The sequence below is a fragment of the Stigmatopora argus genome, chromosome 13 (genome assembly GCF_051989625.1).
Source record: "Stigmatopora argus isolate UIUO_Sarg chromosome 13, RoL_Sarg_1.0, whole genome shotgun sequence".
Classification (NCBI taxonomy): Eukaryota; Metazoa; Chordata; class Actinopteri; order Syngnathiformes; family Syngnathidae; genus Stigmatopora; species Stigmatopora argus.
This window is the reverse complement of record NC_135399.1, coordinates 3,553,072-3,573,975: the sequence shown is the minus strand read 5'-3', so window position 1 is coordinate 3,573,975 and position 20,904 is coordinate 3,553,072. Positions and strand designations below refer to the sequence as shown.

At 41.8% G+C, this 20,904-nt stretch overlaps 1 protein-coding gene across 4 annotated transcripts in view; it reads right to left on the bottom strand.

Annotated features, from left to right (window-relative positions):
• Positions 1-20,904, bottom strand: part of man1a2 (mannosidase, alpha, class 1A, member 2) — a 63,161-nt gene that overhangs the window by 30,277 nt on the left and 11,980 nt on the right. For 3 of the 4 annotated variants that reach the window (XM_077617294.1, XM_077617293.1, XM_077617295.1), the window contains exons 3-5: positions 20,349-20,610; positions 19,200-19,296; positions 15,508-15,626 (exon numbers count right to left, since the gene is read on the bottom strand). In XM_077617294.1, the coding sequence (XP_077473420.1) occupies positions 15,508-15,626; positions 19,200-19,296; positions 20,349-20,610 (478 nt within the window). Of the gene's footprint in view, positions 1-15,507; positions 15,627-19,199; positions 19,297-19,484; positions 20,326-20,348; positions 20,611-20,904 lie in introns of those variants that run through there. The other variant, XM_077617296.1, reaches the window with a different exon arrangement.

Here is a 20,904-nt window from a genome sequence, read left to right as displayed (position 1 = left end):
ATTAGAGAGAAAAGAGAAACTACAATGGATAGAAATGTAACTAGAATTTAATTTTATGCCTGACTATTGAAAAATATTGATTAAGAAAGATTCATAGGAGATGATTGGCAAACTCCGAAGACAATGGAATGTTACATTTGATAATAAGACTACTAGATTGGGATATTTTGAATTAAAAAACACTGAGGTTAATATGCAACGCAATACACATTGTTAAATGAATTGGGACTTGATTAGTATGCATTTTAAAAGTAATGGGCTTTAATTGCTCTAAAAGACAGTTATGCTAAAAATGTTGACCCTGACAAACAAGGGGTGGTTACATTTTACTGGGTTCAATTCTATTTAGAATTATAAATGTGTGCATTTTGTTTCTGAATATTAATTTATGTGAATCTAAACTGTTACAGAGAACGGGAAAGCTGTTTTCCTGGGGAGAAAGCAGCCTGGTTTGCTTTTTGTATTTTTAGTATGATTAGTTAATTTGTGTAATTGTAGGAAAGAGGAAAAAACAAATATGGGTTTTGATCTTAACAAGGAAACAGTGTTCAAAATAGAATATCAGCTAGCATGTTTAATTTTGACTGATAAGGTATTTAAATTTTCACAAACATAATGATGAATGTTAAGCACGTGTTAAAGACAACGACAGAACACAGCAGCATGCACAACAACAAAACTGAGCTGATCTCAAGAACAGTCAGCAGACGAACTGTACAAAGCTAAAGGCCTACCGTACCTACCAAAAATGTATTCCATAATTGAGCCATAAATGTCTCAACAGGGGGGAGGTATGGTAAAGAGGTATAAATACCTATTTTAAAATTTTTGTAGGAACTGTTTAATTTGTTATTTTATTGATCTGTAAAGAACATGGGATCTCCAGAATCATCTGGAGTGACAATGGAGCTCATTTTTCAAACAGCATAGTGCAAAACATGGCAAAACAACTGGTAGAACTAGCTTGAGAGTAACACTTTTTGAGATAGTTATTGGAAGACCATTTCAACTTCCTTTATGGGAAGATGAACCATGACGAGAGACTAAGGAAGGAGAGAAACTTATCCAAAGAACATATAAGCTGCCGTGATATTTGTCTATCTTGCAGGAGGTGGTGTAGCCAGGTGACTGGATCCTGATCCGAGTCATAAAAGTGAAGTCCTGGTTCTCTCCACGATGGGAAGACCCATTCGTGGCCCAACTCACCAACCTCCACAGCAGCAAAGATCGCTGAAAAGTCAAAGTCGATTCAGGTCAAGAGTTCGAGACAGAAGCCACAGTGAAAGCTGTTGCCATCCACATCACAGTGACTGGACGGTCAGTGACAGCCGGGGCGTATCTGAACGCCCCGCCCACAGAGACTCGAGTTGGAAAACAAGTGCAGGAAACGTCCTGCCTCATCACTGGAAAGGCAGAGCCAAGCGGTCCGCTCTTGGATGGGGACCCAACCTACATCAACATCGGGGTTCCCCGCAGCGTACCAGATGAGTATAAGCTCGCTGACCAAATTGCACGTTCATCCCGAACAACACAGCAGCTGACGGGAGTTTAACCAAGGCCCTGGAGGGTCTTCGATCCCTCAACAGCAAGATGAAAGAACAATCTGGAGAACTACTATGGAGAAGATGTGTGGTATAATTTCATGGTGTTCCATAAGAAACTGATTGTTCCGAATGAAAGTTATGTGTGTAGCCGTATACCCATTTCCACAGATCCTGACATCCTGAATTCACTGGGTCTAGACGCCACACTTAAATCCTCAGTGGTGCAGATGAGATGCATTCCTTTTAAGGGGAGTGAACATAACAGTAAGAGATAAGAGATCAAAATCAGTGCAAAATCCGTGCAATTCAAACCACGTGATGCAATCTGGGGTAGTGATGTTCCTGGTGACCATAAGTTGTGGTCCGCCCCCCAGAAAAAGCATACGGTTGCTACTTTCCCAACTTGGGGTGGATAAAGTTATGCTTCGTGTAAAGACATTGAACTGTTACATGAGTGTTTATTAACCAAACTGTCATAGCCCTTAGGGATGTTGCGGGACGGAGGATGGAGGTGTGTGTGCCATGATGGGAGAACACTGCTGCACCTTCATCCCAGACGAAACCAGTCAATGCTGTTTAAATTTGCAACTCCCTCATTTGCGATGTTGTTTCTGTTCTGTATTTTTTCTATGTGTGTAATCCCCTGTATCAAAGTTATGATTTGAAACACTATCCAGCACACGCTGGTAGCTTACAGTGACATACAGTATCACCGCATGGCAAACCATACTGGAGATTATTGCGCTTTCGAAGTGTGACGGGTCCCACGATGTCGAGCCGTCCGGGTAATTGTACTTGCCTTGACTTAAAAAATTGTGTTCGCTCATTAAGAGGGACGCAGAGGAATTTTTCTCGAATGACGCTAAATACCTCGAGTTTTTCGCCTCTGCCTTGACAAGTGATTTTATTATTTTCCATACCCTGTTGAAAGTAACTGTTGATGATATTTGTATTCTAGAACCTGGATGGGAGGAATATAAATTGATGTCTAATGAAAATTCTTTCATAGTAACTACAGGGGGAAATGTGGAGTATGGAATGTATTCTTATGCTTTTTATTAGTCAATAGGTTTATTTAGTTTAGTCACTAGAATAGAATTTTGCATGACCTAGCGGAAATTTCCGTCCGTGACACCTATGAGTTGGGGGCGCGTCATCTACCAGGACAGACCCATTTCTTTGTTCACAGTTTCCCGCCTAAAGTCTGTACCTATGTCACATGACCTTTGTCAATAAAACTAGTCGACCTGCTGGGGGGATTCAGGGAGTTCAAACTAGTCAGGCTGGAGGATAGACGCGCTCCTGCCGCTGGCTGCTCTGACCCCCTCCTTCAGCTGAAGCTAGATAAAACTCATCATGGCCGACTGCTTCCTCTAATTCGAAGTTATTGAATGTTTATCGATTAGATCCAACAGGTTTCACAGTCAAAATGGTTTCCCGGCCCCTGCTCTATGAGATGCATTTTACCCCATGTTCCTCTTCATGCTCAGTTAGTGTCCAAGGTATAACTCACAGCATCTCTCTGCACTCAGTCAGAGTCTAAGATACTGTAATGAAACAGGTTCTATTGTTGGAGTTGTGTTTTGCTACTATTCCTGGGTCCTGGGTTCAATCCAGGTCACGTCCACCTGTGTGGAGTTTGCATGTTCTCCCCGGGCCTGTGTGGGTTTCCTCCGGGTACTGCGGTTTCCTCCCACATTCCAAAAACATGCATTGTAAGCTGATTGGGCACTCTAAATTGCCCCTAGGTACGGATGTGAGTGTGAATGGTTATCCGTCTCCTTGTGCCCTGCTCGATATCTGCTGGCCACCGATTAAGGGTCTCCCCGCCTCTGGCCCGGACACAGCAAGGATTGGCTTCGGTACATGAAATGCCACACCAGAGGAGATAAAAATCTAGACCATGTTTATTCTATTATAAAACATGCTTATAGAGCCACACCCCTCCCTCAACCTTGCTGGATCCGACCATCTCTGCCGGTCCCTCACCCCCTTATACACCCCACTCCGGAGGCTAACAAGGCCACAAATAAAGATAACGCTTTTTCTCAGCTGCAGGACTGTTTTTCCCGCACAATTTGAACTTTTTGAACACCACAATCCCCAGGACTACACGGACACTGTACTTTCCTACATCAAAAACTGTGTGGTCACTGTTAATAAATGTATCCAGATTTTTCCTAACCAAAAACCCTGGATGACCAGTGAGACACAGGCACTCATTAAATGCTGTAACACCGCCTTCAGGTCAGGGAACGAGTTACAATACAGCGCTGCCAGAGCAGACCTGAAGAGAGGCATTAAATAGGCCAAGGCACCATATACCAGGAACATTGAGGACCACTTCACAGAAAATAATCCCAAGATGTGGCAGTTAATACGACACATTACCAATTACAATGACAATAATAAGGTGTCTGTTAATGCAGATGCCTCACTAGCAGAGGAACTTAACCGTTTCTTTGCCCGCTTTTAGACTGACAAATCAGATTTAGTCTCAACACATCCACCACCTAGCAGCAGTACACTGCAACTTCAGGAACATGAAGTGAGACAGGTACTGCGGACTGTGAACACCAGGAAGGCTGCTGGCCCTGACGGAGTACCTAATGAAGGTGCTCAAAGCCTGTGCTGACCAGCTGACTGGGGTTTTCACAAATATTTTCAATTGTTCCCTGCAACTATCCATCATCCCATCCTTCCTGAAATCTGCCACCATTATCCCTGTTCCTAAAAAGCCAACTATTGACAGCCTGAATGATTACAGGCCTGTTGCACTTGCGCCTGTGATCATGAAGTGCTTTGAAAAGTTGGTCGCCCGCCACATCAGGGATACAATCCCTCCCTCAGTTGACCCTCACCAGTTTGCTTATAGAGCAAACAGGTCCACTGAGGACGCCATTGCCATAGCTCTACACACAGCACTGAGCCACCTGGAGCACCATGGGAACTATGTGAGGATGCTTTTCATTGACTATAGCTCAGCCTTCAACACTATACAGTGGTACCTCGTCATACGACCGCTCGTCATACAATATTCTCGTCTTATGACGGAAATTTCGATCGAATAATTCGCCCGTCATGCGATCAAAATTTCGTGATGCGACCAAGCCAGGTGGCCATGGCACTGTCTTTTTTGCATACCTTTCGTGTATAACAATATCTACGAGCACCGAATGACTTATTCAGACCAGGAAACGCACAACGCGCATGCGCGGGAAAAGAGGGCTTTCTGGGTAATGAAGTATGCTCGTGCACACAACGCCGACAAGCAATGGCACTCTTTCTCAGAATAAAACTTTACCCACAATCAATAAGCTCAGCTGCTGCATTTCCTGTTATTTTTATCTAATACGAGGAGTATTATATTACTTCTCGTTCGCTGCTCATAAGAAAATCAGGGGCACTGGCTCGCAACTCCCCGCAATAGCATCCTCGGTAGCAACTCTATCATAGGCGCCGTTCAAAGCGGATGCGACCACAGATGCTACAAGCTAAAAGGGAGCCGCTAGCCAGCGCCCCCGAAGCTCCCATGAGCAGCGGAGCGATCGCTGATAAAAGACTGCTGCTCGTTGGCAAGTGGTTGTGCGTTATCCGATTGTGAGGACATTTGTGTGCATCATTTTCGGAATATTTTGAAGGGAATAGTACAACAGCAAACAGCCCATCGATAGCGAACGTGAGGGTTGAGTGTTTGTTCCGTTTACGAGTGCGTTGTGTGGAGAAAAAAAAAAGAAGCCCCCCCGCCCCTTTTGTGCGCCTCTCCCTCTCCCCTCGGCGAAATCCGCCCAATTTTAGTTAGATTAAACACATTTTATTTCTATTAAACCACTAGTTATGTGTTACTTTGTTAATAGATGGGGAATTAGAAGAAATAAAACATTTTTTCCAATCCAATATCCTGTTTTTGGTGTTTTTTCAGAGGGCTGGAACGAATTAATTTGTTTTCCATTCATTTCAATGGGAAACGTCCGCTCGAGTTACGAGAACCTCGTCCTATATTGTCCTCGTCCTGGTCACAATCTGTTCCAGCTGCTGCCCTCTGGCAGACGCTATAGGTCCCACAAAGCACGGACAAATAGGCTTAAGGACAGTTTTTTCCCCACATCCATCAGAAATCTAAACTCGCGCTAACATAACACACATTCCCTTCTGCGGTATATGAACAGATGTTTGGTTGGTGATCTGCCTCCTACTAGCTGACTGAAGTAAGGTAAGTGGAAGACAGTGAGAGGTAAGCGAGAGGTAAGCGACCTGTATCCACAACAGCGGAATGACAAATTACAAGTCCGTAACTTACACTTATTTAGGTCTTTTGCCGATTAAACGTAGCTTATGGAGAAGCACCATCAATTTCGTCACACGCAGTTTCTGCGTGTGATGACAAGTAGGCTTTTGTGTTGTGATAATGACGACAGGGCCTATGTCCGATTATATATTATACGATCTCAGTCTCGGAACGGATTACGATCGTATGTCGAGGTACCACTATAATACCGTATATACCACTATAATAATTCTGGCTGACAACTCTCCCACCTTGGACTATCCTCTTTCATCTGCTGCTGGATTAAGAACCTCTTAACCAATCATCAACAAACTGTTAGACTTGGTCGCCACCTCTCTTCCTTCATTACACTGAGCACTGGCTCCCCTCAAGGCTGTGTACTGAGTTCTCTTCTATACTCCCTGTACACATACAACTGTACACCGACCTACCACTCTAAAGTTCATCTCAAGACTTTTTTATGTACCCTTTGTTGGCAATAACGGAGGCCAAACGTCTTCTTTAACTCTTCACAAACTTTTCATACACTGCTGCTGGTATTTTGTCCCATTCCTCTATGCAGATCTCCTCTAGAGTAGTGATGTTTTGGGGCTGTTGTTGGGCAACACGGACTTTCAACTCCCTCCACAGATTTCATATGGGGTTGAGATCTGGAGACTGGCTAGGCCACTCCAGGACCTTGAAATGCTTCTAACGGAGCAACTCCTTTGTTGCCCTGGATGTGTGTTTGGGATCATTGTCATGCTGAAAGACCCAGCCACGTCTCATCTTCAATGTCCTTGTGGATGGAAGGAGATTTTCACTCAAAATCTCTCGATACATGGCCCCATTCATTCTTTCCTTTACACAGATAAATCATCCTGGTCCCTTTGCATAAAAACAGCCCAAAGCATGATGTGTCCACCCCCATGCTTCACAGTCGGTATGGTGTTCTTCGGATGCAATTCAGTATTCTTTCTCCACCAAACACGAGAACCTGCGTTTCTACCAAAACGTTCTATATTGGTTTCATCTTGCCATAACACATTCTCTCAGTCCTCTTCTGGATCATCCAAATGCTCTCTAGGAAACCGCAGACGGGCCTGGATGTGTACGGGTTTCAGCAGGGTGACACGTCTGGCAGTGCAGGATTCTAGTCCCTGGCGGCGCATAGTGTTACTGATAGTAGCCTTTGTTACTGTGGTCCCAGCTCTCTGTAGTTCATTCACTAGGTCCCCCCGTGTGGTTCTGGGACTTTTGCTCACCGTTCTTGTTATGTTGACGCCAAGGGGTGAGATCTTGCATGTAGCCCAAGATCGAGGGAGATTATCAGTGGTCTTGTATGTCTTCCATTTTCTAATAATTGCTCCCACAGTTGATTTCTTTACAACAAGCGTTTTACCAATTGCAGATTCAGTCTTCCCAGCCTGGTGCAGGTCTACAATTTTGTCTCTGGTGTCCTTCGATAGCTCTTTGGTCTTAGCCATAATGGAGTTAGGAGTGTGAGAGAATGAGGTTGTGGACAGGTGTTATACCGATAATGAGTTCAAACATGCTATTAATACAGTTAACGAGTGGAGACCTCATTACACCTCGTTAGAAGAAGTTAGACCTCTTTGACAGCCAGAAATCTTGCTTGTTTGTAGGTGACCAAATACTTATTTTCCACTCTAATTTGGAAATAAATTCTTTAAAAATCAAACAATGTGATTTACTGTTTTTTTCCCCACATTCTGTCTCTCATGGTTGAGGGTTACCCATGTTGACAATTACAGGCATCTCTAATCTTTTCAAGTAGAAGAACTTGCACAATTGGTGGTTGACTAAATACTTATTTGCTCCACTATATTAGGATTATTCCCTGGAAGCTTTCCAACCAAGTATTACACTGACACCCATGTGGACAGTGACTACTGCCGAGTGAATGACGAAGAGGACGAGCAGGTCACATCCATCTCTAGAGGCACACAGGAGAAGCTTAAAGCTTCTTTTTTAATAATAATGTTAAGATTTGTTTTTTTAATTTATCTTGGAAAACACTCAATTTTCCTTCAACCTTTTAAGGTGTTAACTGAATGACCACCACACTCTAACACCCATTAAAACCATGGATATGGAGGTAAAATTGTGAATCAGGGGCTGTCTTGTACGAGAGAAATTGTAAAATTCAACTATTTTAAGGCAATTTTACGGGTACGTCTTACACGCGGAGGCGGTCAATATGCGAGAAAATACGGTAGTTGTCTATGCACATTTGTGGACGACAGCCATTGCCTGTGCCCAGAACACAGTCATACCTCTACCTATGAATGCCTCTAGATACGAAATTTTCAGGTTTATGAAAGCTTTTTATATGCAACTGAGTGCCTCAAGATACGAAAAAATCCAAGTTACGAAATCCTCCAAAAAGGTAAATGCAATTCCTCATCCGTTATTTTATTTTGAAAATATTGTCAAGGATGCATTGTGTTTCTCACTTTAGAACCTTGCTACACTCTACTGCAGGGGTCTCAAACTTGCGGCCCGCGGGCCAACTGCGGCCCTCGGGACGATAATTTGCGGCCCCCGTCTTAATATGAAAGATTAATGTTCGTGCGGCCCGCAAAATTGATATGAATGACAGTTGTGTTCGGGCAATGTTCCCTCTAAGCTGCACGCGTGCGCAATTGCGCACTACTCTCGTCTTCTCTGCGCAGTAGCAATCATATGGCGCGCAGTAAAAAAAAAAAATCGATTTTTATTTTTATTTTTTTACCCCTTTCCCCATGATGGCGCCGTTTAAGTGGCAGCCAGTGGCAGTAGCTCTGTCCACTCATGTTTTTCGTGTTTTACAGCATGTTTTACATGAAAAATTAGAGGGAACATTGACATGCACCTGCTTGTGGCAGGTGTGATACTGGTGTGCCCATAGCGAGCAATGATGATGTCGTGACCGGATGATTCGCCTAAAGACGTTTCGCCGACGGACGTTTGACAGACGGACAGGTCGTACTAGTATTTGTTAGTTTAATGATTAAATACAAATACTAGTATTTGTATTTAATCATTAAACGCTGTTTTCAGCTGGATTTGACCGAATTTGAGAGCATTTTGAGCCGTTTGGCGAATGGACGTCTATAGACGTTTTTTTGCCTCCATCGCGATATCATCCAGTATTTGTATTTAATCATAAAATGCTGTTTTAGGATGGATTTGACCCGATTGCTGTCATTTTACGGCTCGGTTCTGCTACATCTGCCTGCCCAAGAGTGCTTATTCCCGGACTGCCATGCCCGCCCAAGAGTGCTTATTCCCGGGCTGCCATTGATGGTAGACGAACATTGATTTTTACTATAATTTGGACAACACGGCGGCGGGCCGGATTAAAAATCCTAACGGGCCGTATATGGCCCGCGGGCCGAGGTTGAAAAATTTGTACACACACGATCTGGCGGGGCGAGCGTTCGAATCCCGTTTCGGCGAAACCTCCGTTCGGCCGAATGAACGTTCGGTGGAACGTCCATTCGGCGACCTGCCCGTCTGTCAAACGTCCGTCGGCGAAACGTCTTTAGGCGAATCATCCGAGTACCGATGATGTCGCTCACACTGGTACTCAGTGCGCTCAGGGAGGTTGTCTTTCTGCTCAGACCAACAAAAAATTAGAGGGAACTTTGGTTCGGAGCTGAATGAACTAATCACAGTGAGGTATACGGCTCTGGAGGGCGGGACATCGGCCGGGCTGTCCAGTGCCTCGCTCACTCACTCATTCATTCCTCCAATCAGCTGGGCGGAGGAGAAGCCGTGAGGCCGATCACTCCACTCTGCGCGCACACTCCTCCGCTGCTCTCAGCATAGAACTGAATGAGGCGCTATGATCCGTGATCCAGCCTGTGTCAGTGTCTGTAGCCATCTCTGCGATTGAAACGGAGAGCGAAAATGCACATGCGCCACAAACCCGCGCGACTGAATGTGAAAGATCAACCCGAGACTCATTCCAAGTGGAAAAACATATTACAGAGCCCCAGAGATGTCTCTTTCAAAGCCTGCCGTGAAGAGAAAGGTCGGTGATGAGCACAGACAGTTTCAAGAAAAGTGGGGAGTGCAATATTTCTTTGTTGAACACAGGGGCACCCCGACGTGTCTCATTTACACTGAAAAAGTTGCGGTGGACAAGGAATACAATTTGAAACGTAATTGTACTACGAGACATGCTGAGGAGTACGAAAAATACCAGGGAGATGAGAGAGCCAACCAGGTTGCCAGTCTTAAAACACGTCTTCTGAGGCAACAGGATTTCTTCAAGAAGGCTACCAAAGACAGTAATGCAGCAGTCAAAGCTAGCTACGCCGTTTGCGAGTTGATTGATCCTGTGCTAAGTGATCCCAAATGGCTCATGGACTTGGCTTTTCTTGTTGATATCACACATGAGCTTAATGTACTGAACAAGAAGCTACAAGGCCAGGGGCAACTTGTCAGTGCTGCCTATGACAACGTGAGAGCATTCTGCACTAAACTTGTGTTATGGAAGGCCCAGCTCTCTCAGACAAACCTTTGCCATTTCCCAGCATGCAGGGCTCTCGTGGATGCAGGCACAGCATTCAGTGGTGAGAAGTATGTTGAGGTCATTTCGAAGCTACAGGAGGAATTTGATCACAGATTTGCAGATTTCAAGACACAAAGCCACATTTCAAATTTTTGCTGACCCCTTCTCCTTTGATGTGCAAGATGCCCCTCCTGAGCTTCAAATGGAGCTCATTGACCTGCAGTGCAACTCTGCACTCAAAGCCAAGTTCAGGGAGGTGAGTGGAGAAGCAGACAAGCTTGGGCAATGTTTGAGAGAGTTGACCCCCAGCTTCCCTGAAATTTCCCGAATGTTCAAGCGGACCATGTTGGGAGCACATACTTGTGTGAGAAGCTCTTCTCCACCTTGAACTTCAATAAGTCCAAGTACAGGTCCAGACTTACTGATGAGCATATTCAAGCTCTACTGAGGGTCTCCACTGCTTCCTCCCTCAAGCCAAATGTGACTCAGCTATGTGAGAAGAAGCGCTGCCAGGTCTCTAGCGGCAAGAAGTAGGCAAGAGAAGCCGTGTTCAGAATATTTCATGTTCAATGTTCCATTCAAGTTCAGAAAGTTAATGGTTAAAGAGCTGTTAATACAGACATTTGAAACAGAATAAAAATTATTAGTTTTCTCTACTTAGCCAGCCAGTGTATATCTACTGTATGCTCATTATTATTATTATTATTTTTTTGTTACTGATTTTTTTATTTTTTTATTCATCTTTAAGTTAATTTATTTAATTCATTATTTTTTGTTAAAAAATAAAGATATTTGATAACGTTGGAATGTTTTATCAGCGCTTTTCTTGTGGCAATCCTGATGCGGCCCAGTCTCACCCAGACTCGGCCTCTAGCGGCCCCCAGGTAAATTGAGTTTGAGACCCCTGCTCTACTGGGATCTCATTGGCTGTCCCACCACAGCCATTATCAATGTGTTGAGATTCTCTCTTTTTTTGTTGAGTTTTTCCATGTGTGGAGAAAGCCCCTGCTTCTGTTTTTATCATCATGCCTTCCAAGAAAATTACCAGTTTGAAAAGAAGTGGTCACCGATGAGGACATTGACGAGTTGGTTGAGGGGCATAAAAACGAACTCTCTAGAGTTAATGGGGCACTCAATAATAAGGGGGAATAAAACGACAAGGCAGACGAGGAGGAAGCTGCGAGGATTGCAACAGAAAAAATCTAAGAAATTTCACGAACCTTCTGTCATCATAGGAAAAAAGTGCTCACGAGTCGTGCGATCACCCAATTTGACGACGTTTGTCTGTTGCATTATAGACATTAAAGGCAATCGTCTTTGGATAATGTTTTTCCCCACAAAATGTCCGTTAACCAGCACTGCAGAAGGGCAAGTAAAATCCAACCAGGTAGGAACCAGTAGCGACTAATAAAAACTGGGTGAAAAATTAAATTCCAAAGAAATTATAAAATGTTAATGTTTGTTGTTGATTAATGTTGTTGTTTGAATTGTTAATGTTGCGTTTATGAGGTGTCTTCATGTGTTCGTGTGGTTGACATGTCTTGTTAGGGTTTTGGGTGAATATGTGTGTGTGCATTTACTTTTTGCCCCGTGTCCCTCCAGGCTTCCCTTCCTCCGCGGTGCAAGGGAAGCCCGGGGGGACACGAGCCGAAAAGCAAACACAGACACACTTTGCTATCTCTCTGTTGCCTACCGTTAGCTTCCTCTTGTTCCCCTCCGTTTCAACACGGATAGATTTTGGATGGTTGTTAATCTTTAAGACATTAATAAATCATTTTCTTATAATTTTATCTCGTTTTTGTGGGTTTCCTCACATCTTTGATACAAAATTGGACCAATTTTAAAGGGTTTAGTTGGTAGTTGTGTGAGGACCGTGGAACGAATTAGAGAATTTACATATAAAGTACTGCTCTACTTACAAAATTTTCAAGTTACGAAAAAAGTTCTGGAACGAATTAATTTCGCAAGTAGAGGAACAACTGTATTCTGTAATAAACCTTTGAAGAAATTGTTCATCGTCTACAGCCTGTATTTGGATAACCAACATCTTCCATAACCGAAATTAATCAAACATGCGAAGGAAGAAAGAGCTCTCTTACTTCCGCAATTTGGTGCATTTGCTGGCGTGATTGCAGTCTTTGTTGTTGGTTGACAGACAGAATACCGGAAGCCCTACAATTTGATAACTTTTATCCTCCAAATTGATCTTCTGTCTATTGGCTGATATCGGGACAGGCTTACGCCTTTGAATTGATATTGTAAGTTGTGGCTGGATGAAGTGTTATGCGCGATCGTAATTATCGTAGAGGTTGTTTCGTTCTGTTAAGAACCATAGAGACTAGAATTCCTCTCAATAAAATAAGATTAATTTACATAAAGAAGATAAGAAGTCTGAGTACTTTGGAAAATACCGGATCAAGCATTTTTGATTAATTAAATGTATAGCACTTTTGTTTAGGTTGTATCAAGTGCTATTAATAAATAAGAGGTTCAAATGTTTTTGCTAAATTTAATGGTTTGGGTACTTTTGTTTGGATTGTATCAAGTACTTGTGCGATAATTGGTTCGAGCACTTTTGAAAAGGATCATACAAGTACAGACGATTTAAATCAAAATATAGCGAGAGTTTGTTAGGTTCTGTGTTTTGTTTTATTTGCGGTAAATACCAAACCAGACGCGAGTAGCCTTGATACGTGTTCATAGTGTTTACCATGTCAGCACATCGGACACAGCCCACTATCTATCACTATTTATTGATTATTTATTTATCAATGCTATATACTGATTATCTGTCTTTGTTTGTTGTTGAATCCATTGACTCAGCGAGTGGTGCGCTCTTAACAACTTGGCAAAGAACGTCTCCAAAACCATGGAACTCATCCTGGAATTCAGACGGAACAAGACCGCTCCGCTCTGCTGATCTAACTTGGACTACATATTAATGCATTTCTTATTTACTGATTATTTATTTGTCTGTTTGTTGTTATTTGCTCTACGTGGTGAAAGCTTTCATACTTGTATAATGACAGTAAAAGCATTGAATTCAATTCAATTCTGAGCAAGTGTTGTTGAGTGAACAGGTTAAGAATGCATGTGATGTTTGTGTCGAGGTTTGCCTGAAAAAGAACGCGAATGTGTGAGAGAACAATTTACAGAATGGATGTATACGTGTTGTGAGGAAGGCTGCGAGTTTGGTGACATTAATGAAAGAAGCAGAAAAGGCTTCTGTTAGATTAGCGGAGGGTCTAAAATTGGAAGTGGAAAAAACAGGTTGTTTACGAGAGGTAAAACAAAGTCAGGGAGAATGTTATGAAAGTTGTGGAAATGAAAGCTAATGCAAGAATGATAGCTATGGCATGTGTGTTGAATTGTCTCGTTTGGCTGTTAAAGAAGAAAGTGTTGGTCTGGTATCGCCATTAGCCGATTTGCCATTCTCGCCGCCTCCTTACTCGGAGGAGAAACAGCTTTCGGCTGCTTCGCCATCTAACCCATTTATACCTTCACACTACCATTAGGTCAGAAAAATCATTGAATGAACTTCAACTGGTAACACTGCTATGTTTTACAATGTTTTGCAGAAACTTCCACTTTTGCAATCTGGTGGTACCAATTGGCTTTACCAATTGCAGTGCAGAGAGCAATAATGGGACAAATGTTAACAGCTATTCTTCTTACACAATCATGTCCACTTTCAAAGTTTAACACTGATGCAAAATTCAGTTTTCTCTTCTCTCCCTGATAATCAGGCTCCGACGTGGGAAAATTATTTCACCTCGTCTACTGCTTTAGACACGTTATTACCCCTCCCTGAATGCGTCAGGTTGACAGGTGGTTGTCACATCTTAAGCACCATTTCTGGAGACATGCTAAAGACATACAGTCTAAGACAGACAAACACAAAAGTACAGAAACGCAACTTGCTAAGTTGCAGTTGCAAAATTTGAAAATGCAAGTTGGCTCAAGCCGGTGCATTCATGGGTCGAGGTGCGCTCCCTCATGGCCGTAACTTGTGCTTCATTTGTGGACAGACTGGTGATTGGGCCCAAATTACATCAGCCCACACTCATTTCACTTTTATTGATTGGCTGAAACAATTGTTTGCTTTGACTTGGAATTGTACTGCCCCATGGTGTTCTTCTGGCATAGTATGTGGATGACCTCTTGCTGGCAGCTCCATCTGAATGTAACCTGTTGCCTTGGAGCCACCTGGTCTTTCCTTTCTCATTTGCACTCTGTTGGACTGAAGTGTTCCAAGTCTAAACTTCAGATTGCCCGACGCCTGACTTCACGCCACCCAAAAGGAATGTCTCCCTCTCACAAAGATGCTATCTCCCATCACCCAAAACCAACAAATGTCAAATCCATGCTGGCTTTTCTTGGCCTTTGGAACTACTCCAGACATCATGTTCCTGATATTGCTGAACTCACCCATCTACTCCGACAGATGGTCAATGCACAGACTATGCGAAACCTTTCTAATACTCTTTATTGGACCGCGGAAGCAGATAATTCCTTTGTTTGCTTGAAACAGCATCTTTCCATTGCTGCAAATCTTGCAATTCTCAATTACAGCCGCATGTTCTATCTTGATATGTCTGAAGAGGTCATCAGTGTTTCTGCTGCCCTTTATCAGAAGGGGGAAGGTGGAAGTCGACAAGTTTGTCTGTATGCATCCACTCCATTGGAAAAATATGAGCAAAGTACCCAATTTGTGCTTCTTTTTCAACTGCCCTAGCCAAAGTGATTCAGAAAACATCTCACATTGTTCTTATCACCCGCTGACCATGCAAACATCTTACTTGAGTATCTATAATTATGCCCCCATGAACACCATACAAAACTTGCCCAAAAAGCTGAGTTGCTGTTTAATATACCCGAGTATATTAAACGGCAGGGGTATATTAAATGGCGCACAAACGGGAGGCTCAAAAAAGCAAAAATCATTTAATATACCCGGGTATATTAAACAGCATAATACAGTACGACTTTATTGGGTAAATAATTTCACACAAGCTGCATTAGAGTATAGATTGCACCTCCGGGCAAACTATAAAAAAAATTTGCAACTTACAGTCCAGAAAATACAGTACGTTGATGCACCTTATAGTTAGGTGTGCATTATGTATGATGATAAACTTTTCTCTTGATAATCCAAAAATGTGGTAGGCACTCACCACACTGAAATCTAGATTCTGCTCAATCCATTCCTGCCCGTCCTTAAACTCCTCATGAAGGCCCATGATATAAAGTGTGTCTAAGGCATCCACGATGGATGCTCCGAGCTGAGAATTCCCTGCAAAAAAACATGATGGTAAAATTTAAGTCAGATTTGTGCATATTCTAGTGTCGTTTATTAAGTTGTTTTAGTCATAGATATTACTCATTACATTTTATTATGACTATATCATTTATGGGTAGTAGACATGCATCTGCTAATGGCAGGAGTGATACTGGTGTGTGCCCATAGCGAGCATTTATGATGTTGCTCACACTGGTCCTCTGTGTGCTCAGGGAGTATGTCCAGACACAATTAGACACACAACATTGGACACACCTTCTTTGCTGTATTGAGAGCATTCTTTTCGTTTTCTGACACTACTTCTTGGTTCAATGTAGAGGTAAGATCGGGCCGAAAAAAATCCAGCCCGACTCGACCCAGTCTGCGGGTATTAAAGCCCGGCCCGGCATGAGCCTGGCGAATTAACTTGATTTGCAGGATTGAGCCAGAAGCAAACCCAAAGTTTCATATTTTATTTTTGAGGACTCGGGACTCCTGAGTCGGGAGGAGAGGTGATTTATGATAACAGATTAAAGCCTGTCTTTTGTAACGAAATCTAAGTTAAACAAGACTGTATAAACCTTTACATCTTTTATATGATAATACTATAGATGTTTGCAGTCATCACTTTGGCCAGTACAACTGTTTAAATGCCTGCTCAGCGTCAAGGTGCAAGTCTTTTTGCTCTCGTATGAGAGCAAAGCGCCACATTAACTACATTCAGCAAAGCAAACGCAAAAGCAAGTTTTTGTCGCGTACAATCAATTTGAAGATTTTCCACACCTCTCTCGTGTTTGTCTTTTCAATTCTCCTGTCTTTAGTTTATCCTTAACTTCTTGCTCCTCCATATTGGGGATACCAGGTCAAAATAGAAGAGGACTTGCGGAGAGAAAGATTATTAAGAGGGTGTGTTCACGTGACATGCGCAGAGCATGCTGGCTCTGCGGCTCCAATTACAATTACATTACAGCACCTTTTCTGTTTCAACCGAATTATCTATTTTATAACAAGTATTCCTCAGTTTAGTATCCACACATCGTTTTAGTGTCCATTTTTATAAAGATAGTTATTTTTTAAAAAGTCAGCGAGAAAGACCACACATCGTTTTAGTATACTTTTTTTTCAGCAAGAGAGAAACACGGCCTGACCGACCCAAACCCAAAGTAATGATTGACATTTTAAGCCCGACTCAACCCGAATTTCGGGTCGGGTCGGGTTCGGGCTCAGGCTAAAGATTTCATCACTAATTCAATGTTTAACATACATATTGGACTGATCAGGTACGCCAATTCACAAGGCAATAAATATTTGGCAGACTCGGTTAGTCAAGCACTTCTGCCCTCGTTGTCCATTTGTACTCGTAAGCGAGCACTTTTTCCTTAGCATGCAGGTAAGAAAATAATCAAAAGAGGGCAAATCTAAACCATCACGTACAATATGAAGCTGCATCAGAAGCAAAATAATATTTTATTACCACTGTAGTGTTCGAAGTACATAAGTGTCTAGTTATGTAAAAGTTCTGAGTTTAAAACAAAAACATCTCAGGCAGAATTAGACCTGGGCGACGTCATAAAAATTGTTATCACGATAAAAAAAAGATAATTATCACAATAACTATCACATCTTTTATCTTTCAAATTTGACTTCAAACTTCTGTGAATAAGTAAATGACCTTCCTCATTCAATTATGAAAGTACAGACGCTCCCCTACTTACGAACATTCGAGTTACGAACAACGGTACATACGAACATGTCTGCGCATAGGTTTTTTTTTTTTTTTTTAATTGTTTTTCCTTTTTTTCCCCAAGATGGTGCTGTCACGCGGAAGCCAGTGACAGTAGCTCTGTATATTCTTATGTTTTTTGTGTTTTACAGCCCTTCTATCTTTTTTAAATTACATTTTAATATTTCTTAATACATTCCTCTTTACTTTACATTGTACTTTATACTTTTTTCTTTAATGTTTTTACAACTTTCTTTGTTCTGCGAGCCTAGCTTCTTTCGGCTACTTCTTGTAGTGCTTCTTCCCGCCGCTAATACCGACGCCTGGCGCTGTGAGAGCTCACCCAGCATCCACCTTCCTCTGCCCAGTTCGTTGCAGTGCGTATGTGCGTGAACGTATCTCCAGTGCGCAAAGAACATTTTTATCATTAAATATCTCGTGCATCCATTATTCAATATGGTTGGTGAAAAGCGAAAGGCTTCTAGTGAGGGTGGTAGTGCAAGGAAGAGGCAAGCCATTTCATTTCAAACGAAAGTGGCAATAATAAAGAAGCTTGATGCGGGTGAGAAAATGGTGAGCGTTGCACGGGCATACAACTTCGAATCGTTCGACGATCGTTCATTAAATGTTTTTTCAGTACAAACCAATGCAGGTTACTTATACAAGCCTTAAACGTACAAATGTACTTAGATAAACCTTCAATATACTTATATAGGCCTTAAACATAAATTATAATACAAAATATAGCACTAAATCAACTTACGAACAAATTCAACTTATGCACAATCACTCGGAACCTAACTCGTTCGTAAGTAGGGGAGCGTCTGTAACTGTTACCTCACTTCATAAGAAAAGAGAATGTAAATATGATTTTAAAAAGTATTTTCGTTGTTCTGTTGTGCAGTAAAGATAAGACAACTCCCTCCTTACACTATGAAAAGAATAAAACCTACAGAAATTGACAGGTGTCTTTACTTTTATGAATTTTTCTTCATACTGAAAGTTGCAGTGCAATATGAAATAAATAAAATAATCAACTGAGGACATCATCACCATTGGCAAGCAGACTATTTTCAGTCTAGCAAAAAGAAAGTGTAAATTTAGTTCATATATGGCCATTTACAAAAAAAAAAATGGTTGAACTTAACCCTTTTTAACCCAAGATAACAAGTTTTAGAGTTTTGCAACGTTTTCAAAATATTTATATAAAATGGGGAACCATCAAGATATCAAGTAAGAAAAATATTACAGGCTGTCCTCACGGGGACAGAAGGTTAAGGACATTTTCAATAAGGCTGCTCTTAGTAACAGGCATTTACGAGGCATTTAAAAGAAAGAAAGAAATAAAACGCCAGAGCGAGACTTAACTTGGATCTTTTAGTGGAATGGCTCTGTGTTGTCCTGCATCTCATAATCGCTCATTTTGGCCGGGTTATTGTTCCTTTGCATTCATGCTCAGTGTTAGCCTCTATTGCTAACTAGGGACCAATATTACTTTAATCTGCTAACATTACGCAAAAAGCAGTTTTGTGCTTACGTCGACAAAAGTTGAAGCCCGTGAAGCCAAACAACGGTTCACATTACAAAAAATAGGCAACCAAATGACTTTAATCTCAGAGGAAAAATATTTTAATCTTGTAATAGTACAATCTATGATTTAATGTTCATCATATTGAGTTTAATCTCCTAATAGTTAAATATTATTGTCATAATATTAAGATTTTTCTTTCAGAACATTACAATGTATGACTTGTTGTAATTTACCGAGGCACACCTGATCATTTCTCCATCGTGGCACAGTGGTTGATAAACACTGTTGTAGAGGGAATGGGTGTGTGATGAATAAGCTTTGTCAGAAATCTTACCAAAGATATTTGTAGAATGTCCTTTCTTAGCAAGGGGCTTGAGCTCATTGTGACCCCAGCCATATTGTCGGTAGCTGTCCCATGCATGTTTCATCATCTGAAACGTCACAACAACATAGCACATCAAGGGTGGTTATTTATTAAGCAACGTGTCATTATTTATTTCATTCATTTATTTTACCGCTTATCCTCCCAAAGGTCAACTATGGGCAGCAGATGGGGGGCACCCTGAATTGGTTTCCAGCCAATCGCAGGGCACAAGGAGTCGGACAACCATTCACTTACCCACATATCTAAGGAAAATGTGTGTTCAACCAGCCTGCCATGTTTGTCGAGAAGTGGGAGAAAATCGGCTCACCCAGAAGAAACCCACACGCCCCTGGGGAGAGTCCATTTATCATGATAAATTTCACCATTACAAAATTGTTCTGTGGCAATCATCTTGATAACTCAGTGTTTAGCTAGTGTTTTTCCTAACATATCATTACATTTCTAGATGAGGAAATTGTGCAACACAATTTTTGTAAAATTTGGTCTGAAAAATTCTGGGTGCATAATCCAAAACTGTGATTGCATTCTCATCAGAATATAGAATACTTTCAGTATGTTGTAGCATGTACGGGCTTTGTACAGTCATTTGGGCAGAGGGAAGCACTGAGGGCAAAGGTATGAGCGCTTCCTTATTGTTTATGTTTAGAACAGATATGACATTCATAACTCGTGGTCTATTCTTAAAACACTCTGGATCAGGATGATGCAAGTAGAGATTGGATTGAGTTGTGTTCAAAGCTGATCTTAGATGTCTATAGACATTTTCTGCATAATATATTCACTTGGAAAAATTAAATACAACAGGAAGTCAAACGGCAGCCTGACGGATGACTGGTTAGCGCGTCGGTCTCACAGTTCTGGGGTCCTGCGTTCGAGTCCATGTCGGTCTTCCTGTGTGGAGTTTGCCTGTTCTCCCCAGGCCTGCATTGGTTTTCTCTGGGTACTCCGGTTTTCTTCCTTTAATCTTTCATTAACGTTTTATAATTTCTTTGACATCTAATTTTTCACCCATTTTATTTATCTCCAGGCTCTTTTTTGTTTATAAAATTAAATCTTGAGTGCTTTTGCCAATGGAAAGATTAAGATCACGCTTCCTACCTCTCGAATCTTGTTTCGTTTGTCTTTGACATCAGGCTCAATAGGTTCGCCGTCACCAACAGCCACTACCTTGGGCATGGGCACGGGCGGCAAGGGCTTTGGCCCAGCATCCTTTTTCTTGAGGTCCTGCACAACCTTGGTCTTCTCTGTCTGGATCTCAGCCTGCAGCTCCTCACGTGACTTTCGCAGCTTTTCCTTTGCCTCCTGCAGGGCTCGTTCGTGATCGGCACGAATCTTGTCGCGCAAGCTCTCTTCATCTTCCCTGCGAAAACCACGTTAAAGGAGTATAAGTTCTCTTAGATGTGTAAGAATACATAGATCTGGAACAATAAATAAACAGATTTAACACAATTAAAACGAAATTGATGAAAATATCGATCAACATTGTCATTTTATGACCTTGTGTAAAAATAAAAAATAAAAAACATTTTCAGAAAAATTTCTGAAATGTTTCAACAACACAATTGTCTGAAACATCAAAATGGCTTTTTATTGTTTCAGATCAATTGGAACATTTTTCCTATGTAGAGCAGTATTTTATATGTGAATTCTGTAA